The sequence below is a fragment of the Capricornis sumatraensis genome, chromosome 3 (genome assembly GCF_032405125.1).
Source record: "Capricornis sumatraensis isolate serow.1 chromosome 3, serow.2, whole genome shotgun sequence".
In the NCBI taxonomy this organism is placed as follows: domain Eukaryota; kingdom Metazoa; phylum Chordata; class Mammalia; order Artiodactyla; family Bovidae; genus Capricornis; species Capricornis sumatraensis.
Window position 1 is genome coordinate 49,343,621 of NC_091071.1, and position 21,690 is coordinate 49,365,310.

Below are 21,690 nucleotides of genomic sequence, written 5' to 3' on the forward strand. Positions count from 1 at the left end.
GGCATGTGGAATTTCCCAACCAGGGGTCCAACCCGCGGCTTCTACATTGGGAGAGCACAGTCTTAACCATTGGACCATCAGGGACGTCCTTCCTTTTGTAACTTGCATAATTATTCAGCCACATACATAATTGTGTGTTGAAGAGGCTGTGCTCAGGACAGAGCACACATCTATACAAAGATAGTTTCTATACAAAGCAAGACCAGAATCCATGAAGATATCTCTGCCTGATCATTGGGCCAAGAGATGGGGCCCAAGCATAACAAATTGGTCTGGTTAGCTTCCACATCATGATCAACTGAAGACTGGCACTTCTGGTTTTCAGGTTATGAGTAGTAAGCCCATTAGTGGGGTGTGAAGTTAATTTGATATGCTAACCTAAAACAATCCATTATTTTACCAGCAAAATAGGTGTATTCAGGAACAGCAAAGAATTGCAGTTCATGACATGCAATCTAAGGTGAACTGCAGGTATATCCAGAGAACAAAAGAGAGGACCGTTTTCTTTATAGAGGAGGGGGCATTGGGAGTCCACTGAATGAAACTTCTAATTTGAAGTGTAATGGCTTTTCATTGTCTAAGTTGTGACGGCTTCTCATTGGCTGATGGTTGCCAGCTCAGGAAAAATTTTTCCTAGCTCCTGCTGGGTAGTAGAGCAGTAATCTTCTTCCTGTTGGAGATGTAAAGATACTTCTCTCTCTGTTGGGTCTGTAACTGATGTGAAGCGGTAGGGCATTAGAGCTCCCCTTTCTGACCTACTGACTCCATTGAGGCTTCTGCTTATCCGTTTCACGGGTATAATATGACAAAATTAGAACTGAGTGGAAGTTAGCATGTGGAAAAAGAGTAAGTGTTTTATGCTGTTAACAACCTTAGAAGCTTATTTGCACCATTTCCCCTTGTCTTCCCTCCCCCCAACAGAAAACCAATGTTTTGTTTCTTATACAATCTCAGATTTTAAAAACATAGTTAAAAGCATCAACAAATATATGTACTCTTCCCCTTTTCACAATAGCATACTCTGTTCTGCGCTTTGCCTTTTTTCACAGTTTAGAAATCTTTTTATGTATTAATACATAAGAGAGTTTCTTTCCTTTTCACTATAGCTATATAACATTCCATTGTTCAGATGTATCATAATATTGTGATCATTCCTGATTAGATATTTAGGTTATTTCCAGCATTTTTCAATTAGTGCTGCAATAAGTTAATTTTGTAGATACATCATTTGTACATAGCCAAGTGCATTTGTAGGATACATTTTCTGAAGCTCAATTACTAGGCTAAAGAGTACATGCATTTGTAATTTTATATAAATATTGCCAGCTTACTTTCTGGCAAGTAGTAAGAAAGGAAGGGCTGCTGTAATATACTCCCACCAGTACCCTGGGAGAGGGCCTCTTCCTCCATGGCCTCACCAGTGGAATGCTCTCAGATTTTTGCAATCTGAAGTGAAAAATAATATCTCAGTATAATTTTAATTTGCTTTGATCTTGTTTTAGGATATCTTTTATGAATTTTAGAGCCCTTAATATTTTCTCTTTTGTGAATTGTCATATCTTTTGTCCATGTTTCTACTGGTTTATTGGTCTTTTTCTATTGAGTTATTGATTTCTGGGGTTTCTATATTCATTAAGGAGATTAACCTTTTGTTCTATAAATTTTTTAAAGATTTTTTTTAATGTGGACCATTTTTTTCTTAGTTTCATTTTTTTTATTGAAGTATAGCTGATTTACAGTGTTGTATCAATCTCTACTGTAGAGCAAAGTGACTCAGTTATATGCATGTAGACATTCTTTTTTTAATTTTTTTTTCCATTATGGTTTATCACAAGATCCTGAATATAGTTCCCGGTGCTACACTGTAGGGCCTTAGTTATCACAAGACATTTAAATTCAACAGCCTGAGGCCTGACTTTGTCCCGGTCCTTACTCAGCACAAGTGGAAATGTTAAACATCATCCGTAGTAATAGATCTGTTGTTTACCACCAAGTGAATTGTACTGTACTGTTCTGTTAGTAATAGAGCAGAACAATACTGAAAACCTTAGCCAGGAAGTTCCCTTTTATCAAATGACACAAAGTCCACCCTCTGGTTTAAAAGTTCCAGGTAACAAAATGGAAAATAAATTCATATTTAAAATGTAGCCCACCAGGCTCATCTGTCCATGGGATTTGCCAGGTAAGAATATTGGAGTGGGTTGCCATTTTCTTCTCCAGGGTCATGTGGACCATTTTTAAAGTCTTTATTGAATTTGTTACAATATTGCTTTTGTTTCATGTTTTGGTTTTTTGGCCAAGAGGCATGTGGGATCTTAGCTGCATGACCAGGGATGGAACTTTACCTAGAAGGTGAAGTCTTAATCATTTCTCTTAACCACACAGAGAAGGCTCTATGATAGTTGAATAAAAAAATTTTAAATTCCTAGTCATTTATCTTTTGGTTTTGTTAATGGTGTGTTGTTTCTGCCATGCATATGTTTTTACAGTTGTTTTACTATTACATTTAATTTTTTGTGTGTAGTCAAAATTTTCAGACTCTGGCTTTTGGCTTTTCAATCTTTGTCTGAAAGTTTTTTTCCCTCCATTTTTACTAGGGAATTATTAGGTGGGGTTTTGGTTGTTCACACAAAGTTTTGCCATTTATAGTATTGTATGACTATTTTGTTAATTTCATATATTCTGGCCATCCTTCCATGTAAGGGCTAAAGATTCAATTAAATTGTATTAGTGGCGGTGCGGTGTGCCATGGTATTGATGTTTAATGATTCATTATCCACTACTCATGGGCTTTCAAGTGGGTCCAACTTTTCAGTATTCTAACGATGTGGCAGGACAAATCTTGCATGTGTCTTAGTGAGTGGTGAGTCTGCGATGTGCGAACACTGCACAGAGCTGGAAAGCAGGCTTAGAACACGCTTGTTTCATTTGTTTCTTCACCTGCAGGGCCCCCTAGTGGCTCAAGCACAAGAAGGCAGGTCAGACTTGGAGACGGCTTCTCTCACAGAGAATAAAATACTAATGAAACAGAGAATAATGAAAATAGTGGTCACTCACCTACAGCCAGACATTCTGGAATGTGAAGTCAGCCGGGCCTTAGGAAGCATTACTATGAACAAAGCTAGTGGAGGTGATAGAATTCCGGCTGAGCTATTTCAAATCCTAAAAGATGATGCTGTTAAAATACAGTATGTCAGCAAATTTGGAAAACTCAGCAGGGGCCACAGGACTGGAAAAGGTCAGTTTTCATTCCAATCTCAAAGAAAGGCAATGCCAAAGAATGCTCAAACTACCGCACAATTGTGCTCATTCCACATCCTAGCAAGGTAATGTCGTTTAAAATCCTTTCAGCTAGGCTTCAGCAGAATGTGAACTAAGAATTTCCAGATGTAGAAGCTGGATTTAGAAAAGGTGGAAGAATCAGTGATCAAATTACCTACATTCATTGGATAATAGAGAAAGTAAAGGAATTTCAAAAAAGATCTGCTTCACTGACTATGCTTAAGGCTTTGACTGTGTGGATCACAACAAACAGTGGAAAATTCTAAAAGAGATGGACATACCGAATCACCTTATCTGTTTCCTGAGAAATCTGTATGCAGGTCAAGAAGCAATAGTTAGAACCGGACATGGAACAATGGACTGGTTCAAAATGGAGTACGTCAAGGCTGTATATTGTCACCTGGTTCATTTAACTTCTACGCAGAATATGCCATTAAGATACCAAGTTGGATGAATCACAAGCTGGAATCAAGATTGCCAGGAGAAATATCAACAACCTCAGATATGCAGATGATACCACTCTAATGGCAGAAACTGAAGAGAAGCTAAAGAGCTTCTTGATGAGGGTGAAAGAGGAGAATGAAAAAGCTGGCTTAAAAACGTAATACCCAAAAAACTAAGATCATGGCATCCAGTCCCACAACTTCATGGCAAATAAAAGGGGGGAAAGTGAAAACAATGACAGATATTATTTTCTCGGGCTCCAAAATCACTGTGGACAGTGACTGCAGCCATGAAATTAAAAGACACTTGCTCCTTGGAAGGAAAGCTATGACAAACCTAGACAGTTTATTATAAAGCACTTTGCCAGCAAATGTCCATATAGTCAAAGCTATAGTTTTTCCAGTAGCTATATGTAGATGTGAGAGTTGGACCATAAAGAAGGCTGAGTGTCAATGAGTTTGATGCTTTCAAACTGTGGCATTGGAGAAGACTCTTGAGAGTCTCTTGGACAGCAAGGAGCTCAAACCAGTCAACCCTAAAGGAAATCAACCCTGAATATTCATTGGAAGGGCTGATGTTGAAACTCCAATACTTTGGCCACCTTACAGGAAGAGCGGACTCATTGGGAAAGACCCTGATGCTGGGAAAGACTGAGGGCAGGAGGAAAAGGGGGCAACAGAAGATGAGATGGTTGGATAGCATCACCAACTTAATGGAGATGAGTTGGAGCAAACTCCAGGAGATGATGAAGGGCAGGGAAAGCTGGCATGCTACAGTCCATGGGGTTGCAAAGAGTCAGACATGACTTGGCAACTGAACAACAATAACAACAAGGGGCCTTGAAATCTTCTGATTCAACTCCCTCATCTAACACAATAAGCTCAGAGCTTGACACAGAACCCAGATTTCTGACCCCCGAGTCTGAAGTTCTGCCAGTGCCAGGCTGCTCTTAAAATCGCATGACTTTTCACTCCCAGAAATATTCAGCAAGTTGCAGTGTCTCAAAAGCCTGGGAGGATGGTTCTTTCATGGTTATCAGTCAAGGGAAACAGAGTTCAGGTCTGCCACAAGCTCATTTCTCCCATGCCTCTCATGTCCCTTCTCTATCTTTAGTATCCTTAGGCAGAAAAAACAGCCTCCCTTCCGAGTGGCCTCTCTACCACCAGCTGTGCTGGGACTGGAACGAGGAGTGGAGAGAGACAGTGGTCTTCAAAATGCAAGGCAGACAAAACTCAGAAAGTGTATCTGTTCTGCTCCAAGATCTGTCCTTTGGAGGCTCTGAAAGACAGCCACCTGGTGGAAAGGGGCTCTGGAAAACTCTCCTGGAGTTGTGTTTGCATTTGCAAGCACAATGCTTTAACTAAGACTTATGCTCATTTCAAAAAGCCTGTCCTATCTCACTAAGTTAATGGCTTCTTGAGTACAAAACAAAGAAAAGACCTGACACTTCCTTACAGCCTTCTGGCTCTCTGCACATTATGCTGTGTTAAGTCTGCTTCTATTTCTCTATTCTCTAAACCATCAGGACAGTTAGAATTTTTATGTTAAAATTGAGTCATTATCCTTTTGTAATTGCATTGCTTAACCCAATTACTTTCATAGCTGTTGGTTGTGTATGTTTGGTGAAACTACAAGATCTTTATTGACAGGATTTGCAGTGTGTTCTCTTCCTGGATTTCTGCCCTATTCACTCACTTTATTACACAGGTACAACCTCTTAGAAGAGAGGTTGATCTCTTTGGAAGAGAGGTGGATCCTGAGCCGCCTTCTACTAAATGGAAGGAAATGAATTTTTAAATTTTCTACCTTTGGTTCCAGGCACTGTTAATTCCTTGCTCTTGATTGTCACAATAGCTTAGTAAGATGTCATTCCTACAGTTGAAGGGGTAGACTGGGATTTCAAAGCTGTTTTCCACTGTATGTGGAGGGGAAAGACTGCCTATGAACTCTCTTGCAAGAAAATGGTAATTTCTAGAGAAACCACCCCTCTCTCTTCCTTTCCATGTCCTTTTCTGGAGCCTAGAACTGAGTTCTGCCAGAGTATTCTGACTGCCTAGCAATGGTTCCAGGATTATCAAAGCTGGGATGTGGCTTCACTAATGACATTCTGAGAATTCATAGCATAGCTAACATCATAAAATTCATAAATCTGAACTCCAAGGTAGAATGTGGACTTTTCAGGGCACCACATGGGTCCTTACAGCAGGCTAGGTATGCCTAGAAATCCAGTCCAAGATGTATGCTTTACCAACTAACGAACGAAAGGCCTTATTTCTGCAAGTCTACACCTCCTGTGGAATATTTCCTATACTTCCTCCAATCTAAAGGCAGTAATATTGTCCTCTCTGTTTAAGACAAAAATAAGCAAGAAAATGGACTTTATTCAGGGTATTGCAATAGGGAGAGTACACCAGATATGAAGATCAGAGTATCTAGTACAGGGGAGATGGGGTTGTCTGAGACTTTCCTAGAAAGGAATGCTTGATGATTTATAGTTGTGATTGATTTGCAATCAGAAGTTTCAGTCAGTAATGAGAACAGAAAAATGCTTATTCCTGCATCTAGTTATTTTGGGGCTTCCCTGGTAGCTCAGCTGGAAAAGAATCTGCATGCAATGCAGGGGACCTCTGTTCAATTCCTGGGTCACGAAGTTCCCCTGGAGAAGCGATAGTCTATCCACTCCAGTATTCATGGGTTTCCCTGGTAGTTGAGACGGTAAAGAATCTGCTAGCAGACCTGGGTTCCATCCCTAGGCTAGGAATATCCCCTAGAGGAGGGCATGGCAACCCATTCCAGTATTCTTGTCTGGAGAATTCCCATGGACAGAGAAGCCTGGCAGGCTACAGTCCATGGAGTCTCAAAGGGTCAGACACGCCTGCACGACTAAGCACAGCACAGCACTAGTTTTAGAGGGGCAAAGACACGAACAGAAAGTTGCAAGATCTGAGCAGGTTCAGAAGAAAGGGGAAAGGTCTTCTGCCTTGTCATGGGTAAACTAGGGGGTCATCTCTAATTCTTACAGTTCAGTTCAGCTCAATCAGTCGTGTCCGACTCTTTGCTGGTGGCTCAGACAGTAAAGTCTTACAGGTCTCATGAAAAAGAGTGAAGAATAACTTTTACTTGAGAGATAGGAAGAAGGATGGTTCTTTACAGTCAGCTTTCTGACAGGTCAGATAGTTTCTCAAGCATTGTTGTTTCTCACAAGCATGTAGTGCTCAGGTGAAGTTCAACATTATCACTTTAGCAAGATTTCATCCGGGAACCCTTCTGGAAGCAAAAACCTGTACTTCCCAGTGTAAACCAAATGGTTTCTTAAGATGGAAATTAAGTCGTAATTTTTAAAAAGAAAGGAAGAAAAATGCCTTGAAAAGAGGCTCTTTTGATCAGGCCACTTAGAAACACATCATAGCTCGCTAGGCTTCGAACTACAAGTCCCAGAGGGAAATGCGCCACTTCCCGTACTAAGGGCGGGAATCAAGCGCCTCGCTGCATGATGGGAATGATAGTTAATTTCCGTATGATGGAAAATTTAATTTTAGCTAGTCTTCATTTTTCGGAACAGTAGTCCAGAAGGTACTCAAACAAAGCGCAGGCGGAGAACCCATAAAGCAACACTATCATCTCCATGGGGAACAGACCAAGTTCCTCCAAGGAGAAGACTGTAGTTGCAGTCGCGGCTCCCGCTCAATTTTCCCACTAGTCTCCTTTCCGGCCATGCCGTGCGTCATTACCGTTGAGTCTTCTCATTGGCCAGATGACATGAGACAGCGCCTGCGCACTGCACTCTTTTGAGGGTCGTGGGCAAACGCCATTTTGGCCCAGAGGTGCTTGTGGGAAGTAGATTACCGACCCGCGCGCCTTGGTCGCCAGCAGGGTACGGCCTTTTCTGCTGGCGTTTGAAGGTCCAAGTGTGCGCGTCTGCCGCCGTTGCTGCCTTACTCTCCGCAGTCTCCCAAACCTCCAGTTGGGCGGGAGCCTCTGAGCACCAGACCGCGCTCTCGGTGGTCACAGCGCCGGCAAGGAAGTGACGGGGGCGGCGCGGGGCCCAGACACTCCCCGCCGAGAGCCGCCTGCCATGGACTCGGAGTATTACAGCGGCGACCAGTCAGGTGAGGCAGGGACGTAGGGGACAGGGCTGGGGGGCGGTGCGATTACTCGACCGGGCTGGGCCACGCACTCCCGCGGGGAAGAGAAGGAGGCCCCAGAGACGTTCTCCCGGGACTGGGTCTGGTGTTGACTGAGGCGTAGCGAGGAGAGCTGGCAAGCCCGGCTGCGGACCCAGAGGTTAGAACCTTGGAGAGGGAATTCTGGACGGAAAGCCGTCTTCCAGATCGGCGAAAGATGATGCTGAAATGGGAGCCACTTCTATATATCAAATGCTTACTGTATGCAAAGTACTAGGAATGGCCTCTCCTGATAGGGAGTTTCTTTGAGGCGTTGAGAGTGATTTTCGAGAATCCCGGGGAGCTAGCTGTTCAGTGGGGGTGCAGAATCTTACCTGGACTTTTCACTTGGAGTTGAAACTGGTTTGACTACGCCTGCAAACTGGTGTCTCCCATTAAAGAAAACATCGGAGTTGAGTTGTATACGTATTTTAGAATAAGGTGTGTACCTCTGGGGCTTGCTAGTGATTTTTGTGCCTTTTCTTCACCTTGAGATCTTTCCTCTTTCTCATCCCTTAAGTGCTTGCTTTTCCTGTTTATAAACACGGGACCCCACTTTGTTAACACAGTGCTGGGCACCGGGGAACCAAAGACGAATAAGGCGGAACCTCATGGGGAATAAAAACATACTTTTGTTTTTCTATTGTGTTCTAGTTCCAGTGAGTATTCTCTGTCAGAAGTGCTTAAATCAATTTCTAAGCATTAACTACCTTCTTTTCTGTTTTGCGTTCGCATCGATTCTAGTATATGACGACGAATAGTAGACTGCAAACACGTTTCCAAACATATTCTGCTGTTTGGCTTTAAACGTTTTCCTGATGTTTTCAAAATAGTTGTCAGTTCACTTGTGTTTTTAAATTTAGCATGCTGAAAGATATGAAAAGTTAGCAATTCCCCGACTTTTTTTTTTTTTAGCCGTTTTTGATGTTTATCCCTGTATTCCTAACTTATGCTATCTTGTTGCATCATTTTTAGGCATTCTGTAATTATTTCCTATTATGCTAGGACAGGGTTTTAACCTCTTCTGCCCCTCCCCACCCCAATTCTGACCGTTGAAGCATAACTTTTCATTACACTTCCAATTTTTTTTATTATGACCTTATAGTAAAAAGATTAAATATATGTATATTCAGTACTGCTTAGCTGAGTAGAATAGTTCATTAGTATGATAGTGATTTCATTCTTAAACTTTTTTTTGTTTTTTGGTTTTCCTGTAGTTGGCTGATTCATATTTTCAATTTTATTTTTATTAAACTTTTAACCAAGGCTTCCTGTATCCTCCAACAGCTCTGATTTCCTCTCAGTACAATTTTACTTTGTATTTTTAAAGTATTGGTTAAAGATAGGTAGCGATTTGTTTTATAATAGTATAGTAGTATATATTTCTGCTTCAAGGAGTTTACACTATTTCTGGAATGGAATTCTGTATGCTCTTCATTCATAAACAAATACTATACCAGGTAGTGTCCTCCACTCCAGGGATTCATCAGTGAACTAGAATCTCTGCTCTTTTGGCACTTTTATTCAAGTGAGGAAAGAATCACGTTAAACAAAATTAACTTGGAAACTCATGTAGTCTGTTAGTAGGTGGTAAGTGGGTGCTGTGGAGAAAATAGACTTCATTATTTTAACAAAGTTGAAAGTGCACACTGTTATTTAGAATTTGTTGACTTGATTCTTGGTGGCATTTCTTAAGCTTCACATTCCTTTAATGATATATTTTCACTGCCACATGTCAACAGTACAGCTTATGACTGTTAGTATTTATGTATGTATTGTACTTGTTCACAAATTAGCATTATTAGTTATGCTTCATCAGTGGTAACCTTTGCTCTTACATTATTCTTGATTCATTGTGTTCATTTCAGTTGAGGATGTCATCCATCTTACTCCTTAAGTGGGTTTTTGTTTTATTTTTAAGCAGATGATGGTGGCGCTACCCCAGTACAGGATGAACGGGATTCAGGGTCAGACGTTGAGGATGATGTAAATGAGCAGCACTCTGGATCAGACACTGGAAGTGTAGAACGTCATTCAGAGGTATTGGCTAAACAACATCTTTGGGGAGGCTTTTCCCTTGCTTGTTCTATGAGACTTGTTTTACTTAGGAGATGTAGAGACCGTGTCATGGGGTCTAGGCTGCAAACCCTTCAAAAATAATAGAGAACTGCTTTAAAAATAAATAGGGATAGTCTGGTTACTTATGAAATCATAGGGAGTAAGTACTGATTGAGTCTCCTTTTGGATATTAGGCAGTCTCAACTGTGCTTATTGATTCAGAAAATAGGTCAGGTGTTTGATATTTGACTACACTTCTTCATTCCCAGAATGATGTCTTAATGCGACAGTGAGGATTTGCAGTCTGAAGAAATACCAATTGAAACAGAAAGTTATGGGGATTATCACCTGTTACCTTTGTGTCATTTTAATTTGCTTGCCTGGTTATACAGTCTTGTATTGCACAATGTTAACAAAATAAAATTGAGGCTTTAAAAAAAATTCAGCTGTAAGTTTTTAATAAAACACAAATTGAAGTGTAGGAATGATAAAGATGGCCAATATGCCATATATTTTGCTTAACTACACATGCACAGAAAATTGCCCAATTTTAGGTTATTACATGCAATAATAGATGCAGTTGTTAGAGACTGTATTACTGACTCTGTCCTTTGATATGTCTCTAGTTTAGCCATATATCCAACAAATACTTACTGAGCAGCTGCTATGTGTCAGGCTCTTTTGACATATCAGTGACTTAATGAGGTTCCACTGCCACAAAAATCCTTCTCTTGGACTTGTTTTCCAGTAGCAGAAGAAAGACATTAAACAGTATACTTTAAAAAAAGAAAATTGTATAGTTTGTTAGAAGATGGTAACTGCTGTGAAGAAAGAGGAAAGAAAGAATGGAGTGAAGGGTGCCAGGATGGAGGGCAGGCTTTAGTGTTGAATAGGGAGGTACGTGTAGGCCTTATTAAGAAAGTGACATTTGAATCAAGATGTGAAAGGAGGTGAAGGAATAGCTACATGGCTCTGTAGCGAATGACCATTCCCAACAGAGATCTAAGATGGGAGCCATTGTGGCTACAGTAGAATGAATACGGGCAGATGAGGTCAGAAGTGGGAGGAGGGCTACCTTTTAGTTATTTGGGTGTCATTGTGGTTTTTTGTATACTATTAGGCATTTAGACTAAATTCTAATTAATGTGTAATTGATAGGTAGAAATTACTTGATAATGTAAACACTGTTATAGTATATTTAGCATGTAACGTCTTAATTTCCCATTTTGGAAAACAGCTGCAGGAGATTAACTCATGGCGTCATGCTTCAGTTATAAGTGTGTTATAAATGTAGTGTTGACTTTCTTCTTTTCAACTACTTTTTTTTTAATGAGATAGATTCTAAGTAAATAAATGTGCATGTTGTAAATTTAGAGATTATATGAAAGTTTTTAAAAGAAATTAAAGTCAGCATATTCCTGTCACAGTAATGACTGTTAACTTTTTAATATTATTTCTCCTGCATTTTTATTCTTATATAGAATGTATATATATGTTTTAAGTTATTTCAAATATATATATATGTCTGTGTAACATTTTTATCTCTTCACTTAAGATTTTAAATATTCCCCATGTCATTAAAGATTCTCGCTGTGTAATTTTTAATGGCTGCTTAATATTTCATAACATGGATAAACTATTATTCAACAGTTTCCTAATTGTTAATATTTAGACTGTCTAGCAATTGTCAGTGAAGTCTGCCATGAACATACTTTTGTGCTTTTCATAGATTTTTCGCCTCTAGAAGGGTCATCCTAATTATTAGTAGTGTTGAGTGGCAGTTGTACCCTTGAAAAACTGCAGTTACATTATATGGAGCAGCGCAGGTTATAGCCCCATAATTTGAAAGATGTATTAGTTTCCTCTTCCTGCCATAACAACTGGATACAAATTTAGTGGCTAAAAATAACCCCAGAGATTTGTTTCTTAAAATTCCAGAGGTCGGAAGTCCAAAGTGGATCTCACTGGGTTAAAATAGGGTGTCACTGAGGCTGTGTTCTTTCTCTAAGGGAGAATCTGCTTCCTTGCCTTCTTCAGCTCCACGGGACACTTGCACTGGTTGGCATATGGCTTCTTCCATCTTCAAAGCTAGAGCTGTAGCATCTTCAGATCTCTCAGACCTTTGCTTACTTCCTCATATGTCTGTTTCTCCGACTTTCCTCCCTCCCCTGCGTAAGTGAAGTGAAGTCAAGTCAAGTCGCTCAGTCGTGTCCGACTCTTTGCAACCCCGTAGACTATAGTCTACCACCCTCCTCCGTCCATGGCATTTTCCAGGCAAGGGTACTGGAGTGGGTTGCCATTTCCTTCTCCAGAGGACCTTCCTGACCCAGGGATTGAACCCAGGTCTCCCACATTGTAGGCAGACGCTTTAACCTCTGAGCCACCAGGGAAGTCTGCATAAGGACCCCTGCATAGGGATAATTATTAATACATTGGGCCTACTCAGGGAATCCAGGATAATCTCCCTATCCTTAATTATATCTGTACATTGCTTTTGCATATTTACACGTTCTGTGGTCATCTTTTGTGGGGCATTATTTTGCCTGGTGCAAGATGGTACTCACAACTTGATTTTCCAAATAGTGTTTTTCCCATTTGGATTTTGGAGTTCTACAGGCCAGGTTTTGTCTCTTTTCTAGTTCATTTTACCTGTAGTACTCACTCTGCATGTGTTTCTATAGATCTCTAAGGAAAGTGTTGAAAAAGATCAAGATAATATTTTAAAACGTAAAGTTAATACAATCAATATAATGAAAAAAATAGCAAAATCTTAAAGTCAGGATTAGTAACAGTGCTTTAGTGGTCCATGTTAGAGCCTGAAGCAAAGAAAAAATAAGTAATACATATCCCAGTGTTTAAACTTTGATACTTTGTTCATCATGGATTTTTTTTATATGTCAAATTTGACCTTTTAAAAATAACACCTTTTTATTTTTTACAGAGCTTTATTAAGATAAACTTACCACTTCATGGCAGATAGATGGGGAAACAGTGGAAACAGTGTCAGACTTTATTTTTGGGGGCTCCAAAATCACTGCAGATGGTGATTGCAGCCATGAGATTAAAAGATGATTACTCCTTGGAAGGAAAGTTATGACCAACCTAGATAGCATATTCAAAAGCAGAGACATTACTTTGCCAACAAAGGTCCGTCTAGTCAAGGCTATGGTTTTTCCATTGGACATGTATGGATGTGAGAGCTGGACTGTGAAGAAAGCTGAGACCCGAAGAATTGATGCTTTTGAACTGTGGTGTTGGAGAAGACTCTTGAGAGTCCCTTGGACTGCAAGGAGATCAGCCCTGGGATTTCTTTGGAAGGAGTGATGCTAAAGCCGAAACTCCAGTACTCTGGCCACCTCATGCGAAGTGTTGACTCATTGGAAAAGACTCTGATGCTGGGAGGGATTGGGGGCAGGAGGATAAGGGGACGACAGAGGGTGAGATGGCTGGATGGCATCACCAACTCAATGGGCATGAGCCTGAGTGAACTCTGGGAGTTGGTGATGGACAGGGAGGCCTGGTGTGCTGTGATTCATGGGGTCGCAAAGAGTCGGACACGACTGAGCAACTGAACTGAACTAATATATCATACAATTCACCTCCTTAAAGTGTGCAATTCAGTGATCTTTAGTATATTCACAGCAGTACAACCATCAACATAGTCCTTTTTAGAATATTTTAATCACATCAAAAGGAAACCCTTTAGCTGTTACCTCTTTCCCACTCCCACCCCCCAGTTAGTCAGTCAGTTCAGTTGCTCAGCACGCCAGGCCTCCCTGTCCATCACCAACTCCCAGAGTTTACTCAAACCCATGTCCATTGAGTCGATGATGTCAACCAGCCATCTCATCCTCTGTCGCCCCCTTCTCCTCCTGCCTTCAATCTTTCCCAGCATCAGGGTGTTTTCCAGTGAGTCAGTTTGCATCAGGTGGCGAAAGTATTGGAGTTTCAGCTTCAACATCAGTCCTTCCAGTGAACGTTCAGGACTGATTTCCTTTAGGATGGACTGGTTGGATCTCCTTGCAGTCCAAGGGACTCTGAAGAGTTTTCTCCAACATCACAGTTCAAAAACATCAATTGTTTGGCGCTCAGCTTTCTTCACCATCCAACTCTCACATCCATACATGACCACTGGAAAAACCATAGCCTTAACTATACAGACCTTAGTCGGCAAAGTAATGTCTCTGCTTTTGAATATACTATCTAGGTTGGTCATAACTTTTCTTCCAAGGAGTAAGCGTCTTTTTATTTCATGGCTGCAGTCACCATCTGCAGTGATTTTGGAGCCCCCCAAAATAAAGTCTGCCACTGTTACCACTTTCTCCATCTATTTGCCATGAAGTGATGGAACCAGATGCCATGATCTTAGTTTTCTGAATGTTGAGCTTTAAGCCAACTTTTTCACTCTCTCACTTTCATCAAGAGGCTCTTTAGTTCTTCACTTTCTGCCATAAGGGTGGTGTCATCTGCATATCTGAGGTTACTGATATTTCCCCCAGCAATCTTGATTCCAGCTTGTGCTCCCACCCCCCAGCCCGTCCTTATTTTCGACATTTCATTTGAATAGAATTATTATTACTGGCTTCTTTCACTTAGTGCTTTCAGTGTTTATCCAAGTTGTAGCATGTGTTAGTATTTCTTTCTGTTTTGTGATCAGTAGTATTCTGTTCTTCGAATAAACCACATTTTGTTTATCCATTTGTCAGTTAATGGACATTTAAATTGTTTCCGCTGTTTTTTTTTTCATAGTTGGTGCATCAGTTGACATTCCTACCAACAGTGCTGAGGTGTTCCCTTTCCTCTACCTCTTTGCCGACACTTGTTATTTCTTGTCTTTTTGATAAGAGCCATTCTGACAGGTGTGAGGTGATACGACTGATACTGTGGTTTCAATGTGCATTTCCCTGATGATGAGTGATCTTTTCGTGTGTCTGTTGGCCATCTGTATGTCTTCTTTGGAAAAATAGCTATTTCGATCCTCTGCACATTTTGTTTTGAGGTTATTTGTTTTCTTAATGTGTTGTGTGAATTCTTTGTGTATGTTGGATATTAACCTCTTAACAGATACGTTTTTTGCAAATATTTTATCCCATTAAGTAGGCAGCTTTTTTTGTTTTGTTGATAGTTTCTTTTGATGTGCAAAAGCTTTTTTTTAGTTTGATATAGTTCCATTTGTTTATTTTAGTTTTTGTTTCCCTTCCCTGAGGAGATGTGTCTAAAAAAATATTGCTAAGATTGGCATCGGAAGTGCACTACATATGTTTTCTTCTAGCTTTATGGATTTTAGGTTTTACATTTAAGTTTTTAATCCATTTTTAGTATATTACTGTATATGGTGTGAAAGTAATCCAGTTTGATTCTTTTGCATGTAGCTGTTCAGTTTTCTCAACACCATTCATTGAAGAGACTGTACTTTCTCATTGTATATTCTTGACCCCTTTGTTGTAGATTACTTGACCATAGGTGCTTCGGTTAATTTCTGGGCTCTCTATTCTGTTGTGTCGATCTGTGTGTCTATTTTTTATGCTAGTACCATACTGTTTTGACTGCTGTAGCATTATAACATAGTTCAGGGCACGTGATATCTCCAGCTTTGTTCTTTCTCAGGGATTTGGCTCTTTAGGTTCTTTTGTGGTTTATTTTAGGATTATTTTTTCCTAGTTATGTTTAAAATGCCATTGCAGTTTTGAAAGGGGTTGGATTGAACCTATAGTTTGCTCTGGGTAATATGGTCATTTTAACAACATCAACTTTTCCAATCCATGAGCATGGATTAGCTTTCTTTTTATTTGTGTCCTTAGTTTCTTTCATCAGTGTCATAGTTTTCAGTGTACTCTCCTTGTTGGTTGAATTTATTCCTAGATTTTTCATTCTTTTTGATGCAGTTGTAAATGGGATTCCTTTCTTAATTTTTTTTTGTTTCATAGTTCATTTTTAGTGCAAAGAAATTCAACAGATTTTTTTGTATGTTGATTTGTACCCTGCACCTTTACCAAATTCCCTGATTAGTTCTAGCAGTTTTCTGGTGAGTCGTTAGGGTTTTCTTTATATATTATGTCATCTGCAAATAATGACCCTGTTGCTTCTTTCTGTTTTGGATGCCTTTTCTTTCTTTTTCTTGCCCAGTTACTAAGACTTCCAATACAGTGTTATGAAAGTGGTGAGGGATGGCATTTGTGTCTTTTCCTGATCTTAGAGGAAAAGCTTACAGCTTTGCACCATTGAGTGTAATGTTGGCTGTGGGCTTGTCACATGGTCTTTATTATGCTGAGATACATTCTCTCTTTACCCAGTTTGTTGAGAGTTTTTGTTGTTAATCAACGTAAAATTTTGTCTGCTTTTTTTTTTTTTTGCACCCATTGAGATGATCATGTGATTTTTAGCTTTCATTTTGTTAATATTAATTTGTGGATATTGAGCCATCCTTGCATCCATGGAATAAATTCCATTTGATCATAGTGTATGATTGTTTTAATGTCTTGCTGAATTTAGTTTGCTAATAATTTTTTAAGAATTTTTGCATCTATGTTCATCAGGGATCTCGGCTTGTAATGTTCTTTTCTGGGTCCTTGTCTGGTTTTGGTATCAGGGTAATGCTGGTTTCATAAAATGATTCTGGAAATGTTCCCTCCTCTTCGGTTGGCACCATTTGAGAAGGACTGGTATTAAGTCCTCTCGGTGTTTGGTAGAATTCACCAGGGAAGCCGTCTGGTCCTGACCTTTGCCGTGGTGGGAAGCTTTTCGTTACTGACTCAGTCCCTTTATGGTAATCCATCTGTTTAGAGTTTCTGTTTCTTCTCAATTCAGTCTTGGTTTGAATGTTTCTAGGAGTTTGTTTCTTATAGATTGTCCAGTTTCTTGGCATACAGTTTTTTAGTTTTTATGATCCTTTGTATTTGTGTGGTGTCAGTTTGTAATGTTGACACCTTTTCTTTCCTTTATAGTTTAACTTCTTTCCATCCTCTTTCCCCCCCGCCCTTGGTAAGTCTGGCTAAAAGTTTGTCTATTTTTTATCTTTTTAAAAAGCGATTCTTAATTTTATTGATCTTTCTGTTGTCTTTTTAGTCTCTCTTTCATTTATTTTTGCTCATCCTTTGTTACTTCTGATAGCTTTGGGCTTAGTTCATTCTCTTTTTCCCATCCGTTGAGGTATTAAGTTGTTGGTAAAGATATTTCTTTTTCTTACGGTGGGCATCCATTGCGACCTTCCTTCTTAGAACTACTTTACTGTTTTACATAAGTTTGGGCATATGGTATTTCCATTTTCATTTGTCTCAAAAGTATTTTTTTGAATTCTACTTTGACTCATTGGTTGTTCAGTAACATGATGTTTGATCTCCACATATTTGTGAAATTTTCTGTTTTCTTCTCATAATTGATTTCTACTTTCATACCATTGTGGTCGGAAGAGATGTTTGGTATGATTTCAGTGTTCTTGAATTTATTAGGACTTATTTTGTGGCCTAACATCTGATCTATACTGGAGTTTGTTCTATGTACAGTTGAGAAAAATGTGTGCTCTCCTTCTGTTGAGTGAAACATTTTGTAAATGTCTCTTCAGTCCATTTGGTCTAACATGTGGTTTAAGCCCAGTACTTCCTTATTGATTTTCTGTCTGTTCTGTCCATTGTTGAAAGTGAGAGGTTGAAGTTCCCTACAATTATTGCATTGATATCTTATTTCTTCTTTCAGGTCTGTTAATATTTAGGTGCTCTGATTTGGGTGCATAAATATTTACAAATGTTAAATTTTCTTGTTGGAGTAACTCTTTTATCATTATATAATGATTTCCTTTGTATCTTATAGTTTTTGCTAAAACTCTATTTTCTTATTATAAATATAGCTAATATAGCTACCTTTGCTTTCATTTGGTTTCCATTTGCGTGGAATATCTTTTTCCATCCCTTTTTTCCCTCAGCCTGCGTGTGTCCTAAAAGCTGAAGTGTCTCTTGTAGACAGCACATAGCTCAGTTTGTTTTTTCCCCATCCATTCAGCCACTCTGTCTTTTGGTTGGAGAATTGACTCGATTTACCTTTAAAGTAAATATTGATAGTTAGGGGCTTATCATTGCATATTTGTTCATTGTTTTCTTACTGTTTTGCCATTCCTTTTTTCTTTCTCCTGCTCTCTTCCTTTGTGGTTTGATGATTTTCTGTAGCAGTATGCTAAGATTACGTACACCTTTTTGCTTTGTGGCTTACCACGAGGCTTATGTAAAGTATCTTTTACCAGTCTCTTTTAAGCTGATAACTTCAAGTACATGCTAAAGTTATTCCTTAATGTAATACAACTTTGTTCCCGTCCACCTTCTTTATACTGTCGTTGGGAAGTGTTAAGTGTTAGTGTCTCAGTCATGCCCAACTCTTTGCGATCCCATGGACTGCAGCCCACCAGGCTCCTGGTGTCCATGAGATTTCCAGGCAAGGATACTGGAGTGGGTTGCCATTTGGTTGTCATTGGGAAATGCAGGTTCAGCAATACAATATATACATATTTATGCACTGTTGTTTCAATCAGTCACATCAAGAAAGGAAAAAATACGGATTTTATAATCAGAGTTACCTTTACTGGTCGTTATTGTTTTTTTCATGTATGAGGTCACTTGCTTTCAGCCTGAGGAACTTCATTTAGCAGTTCTTGTGTGGTAGGTCTGCTAGACAGATTCTTCCTCTTTTGGTCATCTGGGAATGTTTTCTTTTTTTGTTGTTAACTTTTTTTTTTGAAGAAAGAAAGAAAGTGAAGTTGCTCAGTGGTGTCCGACTGTTTTGCAACCCCGTGAACTGTAGCCTACCAGGCTCCTCCGTCTATGGGATTCTCCAGGCGAGAATACTGGAGTGGATTGCCATCTCCTTTACTCAGTTTTTCTTTGAGCTCTTTGAGTATGTTATCCCACTGCTTTCTGGCCTCCATTGTCTCCATTGAGGAGTCAGTTGTTAATCTTATTGTGTTATAAAGTGATCAAATTTCTGTTTCTGTATATATTGTGTATTTGATATGATACTGTCATCATGCCTTTATTTCTTTAAGCATGTTTACAGATGGCCACTTTGAAGTCTTTTTTGATAAATCTGGTATCTGCTTGCTGTCACAGGCAGTTTCTGTTGTCTGCTTTTTTCCTGGTTATGGGTCAACTTTCCAGTTTCTTTGCATACCTTTTCATTTATTGTTGGAAACTGGATGTTTTGAATTGTTTAATGACTGGCTGGATTATCTTAGTGACTTCTGTTTCCTCACCCACAGCCTTAAATCTCTGATGTTGCATCCTCAGATGTGCAATTTGGGACATGCTGACTGTCACCCGGGATGAGAGTCGTATTAATAGGGCTCTTTTTTTCCTCTTTCTGTGACCGTCATCAGCTGTTAAAACTCCGCAAATGGCTCTGTTTTTTTCCAGCATTGCCCTGTGGCATAAATCGCTCAGCAAGTTAGTCTGGCTCCTTCCAGCTATATTATTACCTGCTTATCTCCTGCAGACTAGCTGGCCTACAGTTTATCTATATTTGGAATCTCCTCCTAAGTGCATTTCACCACAACTTCCAGTGAAAGTGCCTTAGTCTGAACATCCCCAAGCTTGGCTACAGATGAAGTTGGTTTCTTTGGGGAAACATTAGAAGCTATCTGGTTTACTGCCTGCTTTTTATTATTTATGTATATATTTGGCCATGCTGGGTCTTCATCTCTGCATGCAGGCTTTCTCTAGTTGCGGCAAGTGGTGGCTACTCTCTAGTTGCAGTGGATGGACTTCGCATTGTGGTGGCTTTCATCTCGTTGCAGAGCATGGGGTCTAGGCAAACAGGCTCAGTAGTTGTGTACGGGCTTAGCTGCCCCACAGCATGTGGAATCTTCCCAGATCAGGAATCAAACCTGTGTCCCCCAGCATTGGTGGGCTGATTCTTAACCCATGGACCACCAGAGAAATCCTACTGCCTGCTTTTTCCCCAAGCAAAATCTCTGAGCCAGGGATCTGGAGTTTGGGGAGGGAAAGGGCGATGGCAGGTTTCTCTCTGAGTGACATCCCAGTTCCAGAAGCTGAGCTCGCAGTGTGGGGTGGGAATTGGATAGCAACCTGAAGTGCTCCTGGGTTTCCTCTCTTGGCTTGGAACCACGGTGCACAAATTCGGACAAAGGCGATGAGGGCTCCAGCATCCTCAGTGTGCTCTGCCCCCAGTAGAGCCTTCTTACTGTGATTGGGAGCCATCAGTTTCAACTGCACTTGCTGGGAACTTACCTACAGCAACAGGTAGCTGGAGGCAGAATGAGAAACACTGACATCATGCTTCTCCTGGGAAGAAACCCCACCCTCGGGAGCTAGAGGAAGAGAGTACCCTGGTTTTGACTGCAGCAGCCTGGAGTAGAATCATTTTCTTGCTGATCTCTGAGGGTGGAAGTAAGGAGTAGTATTGGTTCGAATACCAGCTATTTTTGCCTTTCTTACCAAATTTTTGTAGACCTTGGATAGATGCTTCTTTGTTTGCTCTTTGTCTTTAGTACCATTTCCAGAGGCTTTGAATGGTTGTTTTAATTTTTTTAATTTACATTTAAAGGTGTGTCTTTTTATTTCCTCTCAAATTTTCTTCTTTTGGCCACATCCCATGGCATACAGGATATTAGTTTCCTGCCCAGGGATCAAACCCTCACCTACTGCAGTGGAAGTGCTGAGTCTTAACCCCAGGGAAGTCCCTGAATGGCTGTTTTTAAATACTTCTAACAGATTTCACTGTAGAGTGCATCAGCAGAGCATACCAGAAGTTTTCACTTTGCTTCATTTTTCTCTCTTTACTAGTCGGTTGAAGCTATGTTTCCCAGTTCACGTTCCAGAAGGAGCCAGGATGCTTTACTCGTTACTCTGTTAACACAGTCTCTGCTGGGCCCTTTGGCTCCCACATCTCATTGGTTCTCCTGCCTGTGTGTGGCTGTGGCCTCCCTGCCCAGAGAGCCGCCCAGTGCTAAACAGATGATTCTGAGTAAGCCAGCTGTTGGCATTTAGAGGCAGTCCTTTATGTTGCGGGACATTTAGTATCTTGGTTCCAAAGCATTAAATAAAATGGTAGTAACATATCCTCTCCAGTCACTGCTAACCAGAGGGCCTTTGCATTCACAAATGTCCCCTTAGGGGAGGACTCAGAACACCCTCAGGTTGAGAACACTGAAATGGACAAATGAGGCATAGAAAACATAAGATAGGAAGCAATAAGTATCGAACAAAATGAAAACTAGTAATTAAAATATAAAGAGAACATTTCTAAGAATGGCAATGCAGCCATTACAGTTGTTTCCAAAAAAATATTTTGCGAAACGGGAGAATTCAGTGTGTTACTTGAAAGATACCAGCCATTAAATTGTGATTCTAGATCCTTATTTACTGTTTTAAAGTAAATTCACACAGAGAAGAGATTGGGAGGAAATTTCTTGTAAATAATGGTGATCTTTGGGTTGTGTTGTTGAAGGCAATTTTAATATACTTTTCTGTGTTTGCACATTAATATTTGAAATCAAAGGAAAATAACTAGAATAACTGTCCCATCATTTTATATAGTTACCTATTTTAATTAGCATGCATCAGATAACTAAATATATTTTTAAATCACATGAAGGGCACATACAAAGGACTGTAGGAGGGTGGGAGGGTAGGCTAAGTAGACTCTGAGGAATGACTGACATTACCAGATAGAGAAGCCAGTTAGAGGTGGTGGTGATAATTCTAGCTGGAGAGAACCACTGGTTCAAAGGCCTAGAACTGAG

The 21,690-nt window shown here is 40.0% G+C and overlaps 1 protein-coding gene across 5 annotated transcripts in view; it reads left to right on the forward strand.

Moving 5' to 3' along the window:
• Nucleotides 1-7,577: 7,577 nt before the first annotated feature.
• Nucleotides 7,578-21,690, forward strand: part of IWS1 (interacts with SUPT6H, CTD assembly factor 1) — a 47,402-nt gene continuing 33,289 nt past the window's right edge. For all 5 annotated transcript variants that reach the window (XR_011144668.1, XM_068968053.1, XM_068968054.1 and 2 more), the window contains exons 1-2: nt 7,578-7,835; nt 9,814-9,929. Coding sequence is in view for 4 of the 5 variants with exons in the window: in XM_068968053.1 (XP_068824154.1) it covers nt 7,802-7,835; nt 9,814-9,929 (150 nt within the window). In the remaining variant the exon portion in view is untranslated. The remainder of the gene's footprint in view (nt 7,836-9,813; nt 9,930-21,690) is intronic.